The 11,860-nt window shown below is 35.9% G+C and overlaps 1 protein-coding gene across 3 annotated transcripts in view; it reads right to left on the bottom strand.

Moving 5' to 3' along the window:
• Positions 1-11,860, bottom strand: part of FBXO11 (F-box protein 11) — a 96,415-nt gene that overhangs the window by 11,981 nt on the left and 72,574 nt on the right. For all 3 annotated transcript variants that reach the window (XM_045885045.3, XM_064572522.1, XM_064572521.1), the window contains 11 exons: positions 9,817-10,034; positions 8,410-8,495; positions 7,228-7,322; positions 5,689-5,811; positions 5,515-5,600; positions 4,687-4,763; positions 4,453-4,596; positions 1,865-1,975; positions 1,141-1,248; positions 738-846; positions 36-134 (listed from right to left, as the gene is read on the bottom strand). In XM_045885045.3, coding sequence (XP_045741001.1) covers positions 36-134; positions 738-846; positions 1,141-1,248; positions 1,865-1,975; positions 4,453-4,596; positions 4,687-4,763; positions 5,515-5,600; positions 5,689-5,811; positions 7,228-7,322; positions 8,410-8,495; positions 9,817-10,034 — 1,256 coding nt within the window. The remainder of the gene's footprint in view (positions 1-35; positions 135-737; positions 847-1,140; positions 1,249-1,864; positions 1,976-4,452; positions 4,597-4,686; positions 4,764-5,514; positions 5,601-5,688; positions 5,812-7,227; positions 7,323-8,409; positions 8,496-9,816; positions 10,035-11,860) is intronic.

Genomic DNA, 11,860 nt, shown 5'->3' with positions numbered 1-11,860 from the left:
GTGGGTAATATAGAGCAAACAAGTGTGCTACATACCTATCATGTCTAATAAATTCTACATCATGTCCCTGATGGCACTTCTTAATGCAGTTCACACATATGGCATTTCGATCTGTGGTGTTACAAGTGTGACATCTAAAAAGCAAAAGCTTACGTTATTTTTCTTGAAATGTTACTTCTTCAAAATTTTCATTTTACCCTATGACCTATGGCTTAAAAGAGGACCAAACCCCAAATTTTTGTGGCTCCAGCCCAGGTTAATTTCTTCAAAAGGACTTTAATATTAAAGTGAATCTTCTATGTCTTCTGAGAAAAACAAATGATTTGCAAATTGCAGAAGGCAGCTGAAACTTTAAGAAAAATTTAACCTGGGAGCAGGGTGGGAAGGGAGTCAAAAACATCTCAGTGACTGGGGTATGTGGGACACTTAATTACAGCTTTACTTTGAAACTCCTAAGCAAAAGCATTGTGGTGATAGCAAGAGTTGCTGCGGTATACTTTTCCGTATTTATGGTCCCAAACAAAATCCTCAAGTAGACTGATCACAGAACTTAATGTGGACAAATATAACATTCTCAATTATATTCTCTTCCCTTGGTAAGTTTCCAAATACCCAATTTTCTCTACCTTTAGTTTACATGTAAGAGAAAAATCTAGAAATGTTGCATTTTACCAGTTTAGAAAAGAAAATCACTTATCTCCCCCTTTTCAAGACTCACAAGTAATTTAGAAATATACCTGTAGAAATCATGCATGGGATAGCTGGTGTAACTTGATATTTTATATAAACATTGGCCTCTACTAACAGCCTTTTCTATGGCATCTTGATTGTTCATTATTTTGTTATCTGTAATAAAAGAAAAAATAAGTAAAATTCTAGAGGACAAAGACTTAAGATAAAAATACAGATTATAGGATTATTCTAAGACCTTTAAAGGAGGCTAACCAATTAAATAAAAAAATCAGCTTAAAATAGAAATGGATTTTCCTTTGTAAGATACTCCATTTAGAACAAGTCAAAGCTTTCAAAATAGTTCCTTGAGTTGTAGTTAACTTGGTAGAGTGACAGCAATGACTTCGATACCGTTATCTTTTCATGGCGTATTTTGTGTATTTATAGGCAGAGCAGACTCCAACATACCTTTCATTGTCACATTAACACCAGACGCTAAAAATAAGCCTCCAAACCGGTTGTTAAAAATCTGATTGCCTTCTAGTGTTGCAGTTGCATGATTTGTAATTTCAATACCTGAAGTAAAATTTACAAACAGTAGATACATCATTACATTATACAGTTTAACATCTAAAGAATAAGATGCAAATGTTTGAGTCACTGAGAATAACATTATTTTTCGCTAAAGGAAGGAATGCTACTACAGATGGTTCACAGCTTACTACTAATTTTCCTGGCAAGCACAAGAGGATAATGCCTGCCCGTAAGTATGTTTAGGTAGCCACTAGTTGTACATACGAAGAAAAAAAAAGTGTCATCTTCTCTGGCAAAAAGGTGAAATATATGCACAATACTTGGATTTCACTTACCAAGGTCTTGGGGGGGAAAAAAGTTTTTGAGAGGCCAGAGGGCTTGAATTTATTTGTATTCCAAATGGTAGTACAAGCCTGCATTCTATCCCAGTTAAGGTTTCATAATTAACTACTGAAGAGCAAGAGGGAGGTCTTAAAAGTTTGGCTGAGCAGAATCCCGAACGTTGGATGAGGCGCTCTTATAAAAGCCCACTGTTAACGGACAGTCTTTCAGCCACTTTTGCAACACACTTTGCACACCTTCAGTTATTAAACAAAAGAGAATACACTGAAGATCAAACACTATAAAAAACAAGCTACAGGTAAAAAAAGATACAAACCTGCAGCAAATCCATCAAATATCCTGTTTTTCCTTAAGACTGGATGACTATTAGTGCTGATGAGAACACCTGCTTGAGCATTCCTGAAAATATCATTTTCTTCAAGGAGACCTATAATAAAATATTTCCTCAGATTAAGGCTAATGCACAAACAAATTTCACTAGCCTTTTTGGTGATATTTAAGTTTCTTATTAACTGTTGTATAAAACTCAAAGGACTAATTTTTCAGCTGACAAGTTTATTAGTAATTCAGAGGAGTTTAAGGTAGGACTTAACCAAAAACTGCTTAAAATGGCAGGTAACCATTCTAACCAATAACTGGAAATTCCATGGTACCACAAACCATGCATTCCCAGTGCCTGGCACCTATTTCTCACTAAAAAACACTGATTTAAAATTAGTTCCTTTGAAGTATTGTTAGAACTATTGCAGCCTCAATGCTTTCATTCAAGCCCTGATTATTTCTGGTCATCATTATAATCATTACTTGATAACTTCGTTTACTGCAGTCTCTCTTCTGCTATTTTTCCCAGTTTCCTACAACTCTTATCATGTGCCTTCTCTGAAGATATTCCCCTAACCTATTCCATTGTCTTACTGAATGCTCTCAATATGCTATACATTTTTATCTCTAATGCCTTTGGTTTGTATTATTTCCTCATCCTGGAATGTCCTGCCCTCTTTCTTCCTAATGTCACCTCCTCTGGAAGATTTGTTTCCCTCCATCAAATTTATTATTCTCTCTTCTGAGAGTGTAACATGATTTAAAAAATGAGCTGAGGAGGCGCCTGGGTGGCTCAGTCGTTAAGCGGCTGCCTCCGGCTCAGGTCATGATCCCAGAGTCCTGGGATCGAGTCCCACATCAGGCTCCCTGCTCAGCGGGAAGCCTGCTTCTCCCTCTCCCACTCTCCCACTCCCCCTGCTTGTGTTCCTGCTCTCGCTGTCTCTGTCAAATAAATAAATAAAATCTTTAAAAAAAAAAAAAAAAAGCTGAGCAATCAGACTTAAGGACTTCAAATATGGATTCCACCACCTCCTAGTTCTGAGTAGGCAAATTGCTTACTACTCTGTCTCATTTCCTTATCTAAACTGGGCATAATGGCACCTACATATAAAGGTTATAATGAGGACTGAATTAATACATGTAAACATACACTGCACTAAAGAATTAGCTAATACTACTCCTATAAAACCTACTTATGTATAGTGAATTATCATTAGTTGCATACTAGCGTTTCTGTGCTCTGAAGACATGAAACGTTTTTTATTTCTGTAGAATTTCGACCTGGCATTTCAGTTTTGACCTCTAAATTGCTTTTCCCCTGGAAAAGACTACTCCAAGTCCCTACCTCTAATCTTTGCTTTTGCTAAGATCCAGTCTGAATTCCGTATACAAAGTCTCTTAGAATCTGGGCGCTGCACCCTTTCTCTAGCCTCAACTCTCAGTACCTCTTTGCGCCTTACTAAATAGTACCACTTTGTTTCCTTTACACTTTTGTTTACGATGTGCCATTAGACTATCAACTTTCTGGATGTAGTACTGTTTTATTCACCATTTATCTTTAGCATCTGTATCAATTGTTGGTACAGAAGTGTTCAATTAATAAATATGTACAAAACAAATGAGGGTGAATTATGCTTTCTACACCAGGAATGGTCTCCCCACCCAACATTTACCAGTGAATACTCATTTTTCAAGACACAGCTCAAGAGTGATTTTAGTCCATGAACCTTTTCTCAACACCTTACAAATAAAACCATCCACTGTATTGTGTTTCCTCATTTTATCTTGTAAAGACTACCAGATATGTCACCTTATTGAATTACTAGATTATGCGCTCTTTCTATGTCATTAATGGAATCGTCACTGCTTGGCTGTAGTAGTAAATTTTGTTGATTATGTTGTAGTAATAACTAGCTATTCCTTCCATATAAGATATGTATAGTGCTGGGTTACTGACATTTCAGGAATGGTGATAAATTTGCATTTGACATTCCCCGCTAGTCTCTCTTTTGGAACAACATGCATTTGCAAGGGGCACGGACTGTGGAACTTTTGCCTCAATGCAAAATGAGTTGACCTTTATGTATACAAAACCAGGCACCTTGGCTTCATTAATTCCACTCTCCAACAAACACAGCTGTAAACAGGTACAACAACAATACTTATTTACTACATTTTCATGTATTTACAGGCCAATTAATTTCTAACCTAGTTCTGTAACTGGACCCTGGTGTTTATTATAATCGTATCATGTGCTCGCTTCGGCAGCACATATACTAAAATATAATCGTGTCACTATTCTAAATAATAGAAAGTCCAGAGAGAAAATGTAAACAGATTCTACCTTAAAAATGCCTAACAACTAGCACATTCAGGATGGCTACAAAAAGAAAAATTGTGTAAACATCTGTCTCCTTTACCTCTAGGCACTAATCTAAACCATCTCAAGACCTGATAAGGAAAAAGACTGAGATTCACTCATATAAAGCTTATATTAATTGGCAATGTCACTGATCATTAAAGATATGGAGGAAGAATAATGAAAAATTGGATTTTTTACTAATGCAAAATTAACAACAATACCTCGACCCCCATTAAATATACAGATGCCACCATCTCTTCCATCATGGATTTTATTTCTTCTTAGTGTAGGATTACTATCTGTCTTAATCCAGACTCCAGCCATGGCATTGTCAAATATTTCATTGTCTTCTATACAGCCTAGACCTACAAGTATAAATATTTAGGTTATGTTATTTGGAAAGTATATTTCTAAAGGCAATTAGCAATAAGAAAAAGATGAAAGATTAAACATACCAGAATTATAAACAAGAATTCCACCATTTTGTCCTCCCCAGATTTTGTTGCGTCTGATTTTGGGGTTGCTTCCAGTCCTACGGGTACAATAGAAATTAATGCCATCTTAACCGCTTCTACTCCCATATCCCATGTTATATGAGGTAACAGTGAAAAAATTCGTATTAATCACAGTAAGAATAAGTATACAGTGGAGTCTGTCCAGATGCTCTGAGAAGTTTGTCGGTAAAGACAGTTTAGTTTTGCTTAATTCTATTTCCCACAGAATACTAGCTATAGATTACATTATTACTATAGAGTCTCCTAATATATAAACTAAACTGAGGAGGTTAGATTAAGTGACTACTATTATTGTATACTCACCTCATATATAAAATGAAGGGAATTATAAGTACTATTACAGTTTCTAAAAACTTAAAATACAGGAAAGAGGGGTGTAAAACTCTTTTACAGAAATAGTGTAAAAACAGAAGCTCCCATTTACTGAGTGCCTACAGTATGCCGGGTACAGCTCACAAGTGTTTATACAGCCTCCTACTTCCCAAGTGTGACGGAGTATGCTGGCGACTATGACTGTGACTGTGGATGACAGAACAGTGGAAATGTGCTCCTACAGCAGGCTTATGTGCCACTGGCTGCTATCCTCAGCTGGTTCAAGAAAAGCAATATTCTGACAACTTAAGCCAAGCATGTGGTAAGAGCATGAATATATGTACAAAAGGAGGAATAAAAATTGAGCATTAAATAACAAGGAAAGTTCTTCTACATACCCCATACTCCCACCCAACTGGCCCTCCTGAAAGAAAGCCAAATGTGAAAAATGCGTACCTTATCTGAACCCCTGAATACATATGATTATAGATATCATTGTCCTCTAGCACTCCATGTCCATTGTCATAAAAATAAACACCAACCTAAAATTTAAAAAAAATTTGTTTTCAAATGACAACAAAAGTTTATAAAACAATGTATTTCCCATGTAAGAGTCCAAAATAATTTTACCTGCTTTCCACTATGTATCCTGTTTCTTCTCAGTACTGGAGTGCTGCCAGTTGTCACCCAGACCCCAGCCAGAGTATTACTATAAACTTCATTCTCTTCTATTACGCCTTGTCCTTTCTCATGCTAAATAAAAGTTACATTGATACAATATATATCTTTTAGAAACAAGTAGTTTATAGTGTGTTCCCCCCTTTAAAGACAGTTATAATAAAAAAAAAAAAATCCCAATTTTTATTTTTTAATCTGGATGAGGAGGTAGTAACATTGTTTTTGTGTAGCCTCTGAGTTTAAGCTCCAGAAGTTTTTATACTGTCTTTATGTGGTTTTGTACTTTTAAGCCTCTTATTTCATTCTAAGATATATAACATTTAGTTTAGTAAACTAATAGTTATTTCAAATTACTGGTGAAATCATTCAAAATAAAATAAGGTCTCAGGTTACTAAAATACTTATTTTTATATTTTGAGCAGAGGACTTAAGACATGGACATTTCTAGAACTGAAAATAAAAATTAGAGTTAACACCTGGCATTACACAAGGACCTTTCTGAAATTTCCTACATCTTCTCACTTGAATCAGTTATAACAGTTTCAGATACACCATGGTAACAGAAGGTATAGGACCAATACATGGTTTTAAAATTTTGTAAGATGCTCAATTATGTCTCAGTATAAATTCAAATGAAAAACTGACTTTTCAAAAAATACTAAAAAAAACCTCAGGTCTAGTATTATTAGTACTTTCAGTGATATTATGGATTTAAGATTTTATTTATTTGACAGAGAGAGACACAGCGAGAGAGGGAACACAAGCAGGGGGAGTGGGAGAGGGAGAAGCAGGCTCCCTGCAGAGCAGGGAGCCCGATGCGGATTTGATCCTAGGACCCTGGGATCATGACCTGAGCCGAAGGCAGTCGCTTAACCAACTGAGCCACCCAGGCGCCCGTGATATTATGGATTTAGACTCCTAGCATAGTCACACCAGCAAAACTCCGGTGTAAAAATAAAACTCAGCCAATGAGTTGCTGTTTTGAGTTCAGCTCATAATGACAATTATAATTAAAGACTTTAATTAAAAAAAAGGTATATTCTCTATGTCTAAATTCAGTCAGTTGAATGAATTTTACAGAACATTACACATACTATAAAAGTCATTCATATACTGGCAGGGAGAACAAGAGTGTTATTGTATAAATTTTTTTTTTTTTTTAAAGATTTTATTTATTTATTTGAGAGAGAGAGAATGAGAGACAGAGAGCATGAGAGGGAGGAGGGTCAGAGGGAGAAGCAGACTCCCCGCCGAGCAGGGAGCCCGATGCGGGACTCGATCCTGGGACTCCAAGATCATGACCTGAGCCGAAGGCAGTCGCTTAACCAACTGAGCCACCCAGGCGCCCTATTGTATAAATATTAAAGACAGTCATAAATTCATACTCTGTAAGCTGAATATGGCCTAACTAAGGCCAGATGTAATTCTGTCCTCTTCCACCCTTTCTCCCCTGGTTTTGATGCATGACATTCTAGAACTACATTAACTTACCACATAAATCCCACCATGCTGGCCATCATGAATTTTGTTATGTCGAACAATTGGACAACTGTTTGTCCTAATCTGAATTCCTGCTAACGCATTGCCTATTTAAAAATAAAAGTTACAATGTCAACATATGGAGCCTCATGGAACACAGTAAGAGTTTTATATTACATGGTAGTTAAAATTTTTAGAATTTTAGGAAAGCACGATTTTGTGAAATATGTCATATTCAGAAAGATATTTATGGTCCAAGAGCATTAAAAAACCAAAACTAAGGGAACTAGGAGTATAAAAAGAAAAATTGTAGGCAGTATGGGCATAATAGTTATGAATAGAGACTCTGAAGCCAGGCTGCCAAGTTTTGAATCCCAGGAATTCTATCTTCCTGTGTGACTTTTAAGTTATTTAACCTCATTGTACCTCTGTTTCCTGATCAATAAGTGGGGATATTTAATAGTGTCTACTTCACAGGGTTGATGTAAATATTATATGACTCAATTCAGGTAAGATGTTCAGAATAATACCTGGAATTGAGTAAGCTTTATGTAAGTATTATCCAGGTAAATAGTAGCAAAAGAGAAAGCCCTGGAACATACCAGTGTCTAACACACACACACATCTAATAATGGTCCACTGAACTAGTATCTCAAAAAGTTTTAATGAGGAATAAGTATTTTCCCTTTATAGTTTTTTTTTTTTTTTTTAAAGATTTTATTTATTTGAGAGCAGGAGAGAGAGAGAGCATAAGCAGGGGGAGGAGCAAAGGGAGAGGGAGAAGATTTCCCCACCGAGCAGGGAGCTCACTGTGGGGCTTTATCCCAAGACTCCAGGATCATGACCTGAGCCAAAGGCAGACACTTAACCGACTGAGCCACCCAGGTGCCCCTCCCTTTAGAGTTGGTACCAAAGTGAAAAAAGAGTAAATCTAAGGATATTGTAGATACTCCCTGAGACTAAGGTCTTATTTATATTTTCATCACTGGTATCTAGTATAGTTCCTGGTACACAGTGGGTACTCAGTAAATGTTAAGTGAATAATGATTGTTAAGTAAATAAATATCACAAATAATCTTTATTGAAAATTTAAAGGACCAGTTCTCCTACTTGAATGGTTTCAAAATGGTCCATTTTGCTAATGTCCGGAAGACAGGCCAACCTCCAAAATTTTATAGAACAAAACATGCTTACCATAAATGTCATTTCCTTCAATAAGGCCTCGTCCATCACCAAAGATGTAAACTCCCCCTTGATTTCCATTAAATATAGAATTCCCCCTATAATTATGAGAAATAATAAAAAAAATAAACATTATTCAGTAAGAGCTTATTTGTTTAAAAAATTATTTATCTTCTAGGGGCCATAGTTTCCTAATCTGTAAAATGAGGGACTCAGACTAGATGATTTCTAAGTTCCCTTGTTTACTTTCTAAGACCTAAAGCTTAAAAGAGCCACCTAAGTATTTGAGATAAAATAACATTCTTTTTTTTAAAAAATATTTTATTTATTTATTTGACAGAGAGAGACACAGCAAGAGAGGGAACACAAGCAGGGCGAGTGGGAGAGGGAGAAGCAGGCCTCCGGCTGAGCAAGGAGCCTGATGCGGGGTTCGATCCCAGGACCCTGGGATCATGACTTGAGCCGAAGGCAGACGCTTAATGACTGAGCCACCCAGGCGCCCCTCGAGATAAAATAACGTTCTTAAACATTCCCCTCAAAATAGCTAATACATTTAGAACTTTTTTCTTAGCTGATCTAGACACATTTGCTGCATATTAACAAAACAGAAATTCCATAATCTACTTTCATAAAGCCAGTGGAAAATAAACCTTAGCAATAAAAAATAATTCATCAGGGGCGCCTGGGTGGCTCAGTCGTTAAGTTCTGCCTTTGGCTCAAATCATGATCCCAGGGTCCTGGGATCGAGCCCTGCATCGGGCTCCCTGCTCAGTGGGGAGCCTGCTTCTCCCTCTCCCACTCCCCCTGCTTGTGTTCCCTCTCTCCCTGTCGCTCTCTCTGTCAAATAAATAAATAGAATCTTAAAAAAAAATTCATCATTACTGATTAAATTATAATAGTTCTGTTCTACAGTCTTAGCCAACACCTTTCAGACTGGATCTGTTTCCTTACTGTAGTCAGAGGGAATGATAGGAACTATTAAAGAAAAGTGATGGCTTGAAAGTTTTGACTTTTTATTTTTGTTCTCTCTGTCCAAGAATCTTTGAGATAATTACTTTCCTGAGTTATGCTATCTGCACACTCTCAGACAAAAAAAGAGAAGACAAGGTCATTCAGGTTCCAAGAGAAGAACATGGCCCTATGTACTCATTTATAATGCAGTTTGATGAATTTAAAATAAAAATCACAGCATTTGCAACTGCTCATAAAATAGTAATATGCATGACTTAGATCGTTAAAAAACAAACAGAACACCCAAAAATAAATGCAATAGCTATGCTCATTCAGATGCACAGACATTTACTAGGAAAATCTATTCTGCAGTAGTCAGGTATCTAGGAAAAACAGAGTTAAAACTTGACTTTTCTTATAACACAAAAAGTGAAAAAGTAACTTCTATCCATAATTACATATAAATACCTTATTGTTGGGTCACTATTTGAGGTAATCCATACACCTGCAAAGTTGTTTGCATAGATTTTATTCTCTATGAATTGTCCTCTTCCTTTTTCATGCACATATATTCCTCCAGTCTGCCCATGATGAATTTCACATCGAACCACTGTGGGGTTAGCATAGGCTTTTACTTCAAAGCCTGCTATTCTGTTTCTGTGTATGTTGCAACTTTCAAAGTAACCCTGAAAAATACAGAAATCAAACTGTAGGTAAGGCTACTTTCCAAAAAGAAATGACATTTTAAAAAATGACCTTTTTACTGTATGCCTCAAATCAAGTATCAGAAATGTTCAAGAGTAAGAATAAAACATAGATACACACTAAATTTCAAATGATAAACAAGGAATAAATGAAATTTAAATGTTTTAGTAAAACAGAGAACCACAATTCCTCTAATTAGTCTGAGTATACTCAAAGCCAGGGAAGAAAAATAGGGATTTATTCAATAAATGCAAATAAATACTATTACCCAATAAATATACATACCCTTTAAACAAAGATTTATTGAGTATTAAAAAAAACAAACCCTTGGAGATTTAAAAATGTCCCAAGAAAACAAATTCTAAAAAGGTGACCTAAGGACATAATCACAGACTACAGAAAAATACACATAAAATAATGTTCATCTTAGCCCAATAACAGGGAACAGGCTTATATTCATGCTTTACATGCTATCATGTTAAATAAAAGGAACAGTACATACTTCCAGATAGTATACATTAAGTATGATCTCAATTTTATTTCAAGAAAATGTAACTTGAACAATAAAATAAAAATGAGGGTGTGATTATCTGAAGTATTATAGATGGCTTTTGTATCCTTTATATGTCTCTGATTTTCTTAAATTTTCTGTAATGGATAGGCTCATTTTGTAATGAGAATAAAGTTACTGTAACACTGATATCCTAAATTTTAAGATTCAATCAAGACTAAAAAGAATTTTTTTTTCTTAAATTTTATTTATTTATTTGACAGAGAGAGTGAGCAAGAGGGGCACAAGCAGGGGGAGCAACAGACAGAGGGAGAGGGAGAAGCAGGTTCCCGGCCGAGCAGGGAGCCTGATGCGGGGCTCAATCCCAGGACTCTGGAATCAGGACCTGACCCAAAGGCAGACACTTAACTGACTGAGCCACCCAGGCACCTCCAATCAAGACTAAATATTAAGAGAAAAAAAATAAGATATTCCTAAGATGGCACTTCTAAAAGCCATTTCAACTCCTGGTCTATATCTCCCTTCAAAAACTGAATATGCTCTCCTTTCTTTAAATTCCCTCTAAGTACTAAGTATTTTCTTAAGGTACCTCTATGTACTGCTTTGTACTGTTCCTTTATTTGTCATATCCATTTCTCCCTGATCATAAGCTCCTGTATAGAAATGACTATACTAACTTCTGTTGCATTTATACAGGACTTCACATATAGAAAGCACTCAAGCAGGAACTAATTCATTACTTTTCACAAAATCTAGTGGAGGTTAAAAACAGGATAATTCTGAATACTCTAGTTTACTTTTAAGAAAACAGACCTCCGAGAATAATATTCAGAAGTAGTTTCAGATTTCATTTTCCACAAATAAAGTACAAATTATCTGTAACTTCTTCATATTTGGATTAAATATTTTTTTAATTGCGGGGATTACATTAAAAATAGCTTCTTTAAATATAAAAAGCTTCTTTGATTTTATACCAAATAAAAATGAATGTACGCTGGGTATATATACAGAAAGGAGCTCAATTAGGCTCCTTTCTCTGCTGGGAGTTGCATGACATATCTGGTTGGTAAACTTGGGAATGAATAAACTGGGTATGACTAATTCAGCTTTGCCCTTAACCTCAGGGAAGTGAGCTCCCCTAAAAGAGCATGCCTTCTGCTACTACTCCACGAACAAATCTTGTGAACAAATCACAAGATTTGTTCGTGGAGTAGTGAGTGAGTAAGCTTATTTAATTTTGGGGTGCAGTGAATCAGACCCATTTGGTTCTTATTTGAAGCTGTATTCTCCAACTTA

The sequence above is a fragment of the Mirounga angustirostris genome, unplaced genomic scaffold (assembly GCF_029215605.1).
Source record: "Mirounga angustirostris isolate CCGP_5_RB_7025 unplaced genomic scaffold, mMirAng1.0.hap1 SCAF_10, whole genome shotgun sequence".
NCBI lineage: Eukaryota > Metazoa > Chordata > Mammalia > Carnivora > Phocidae > Mirounga > Mirounga angustirostris.
This window is presented reverse-complemented; position numbering and strand designations above follow the sequence as displayed.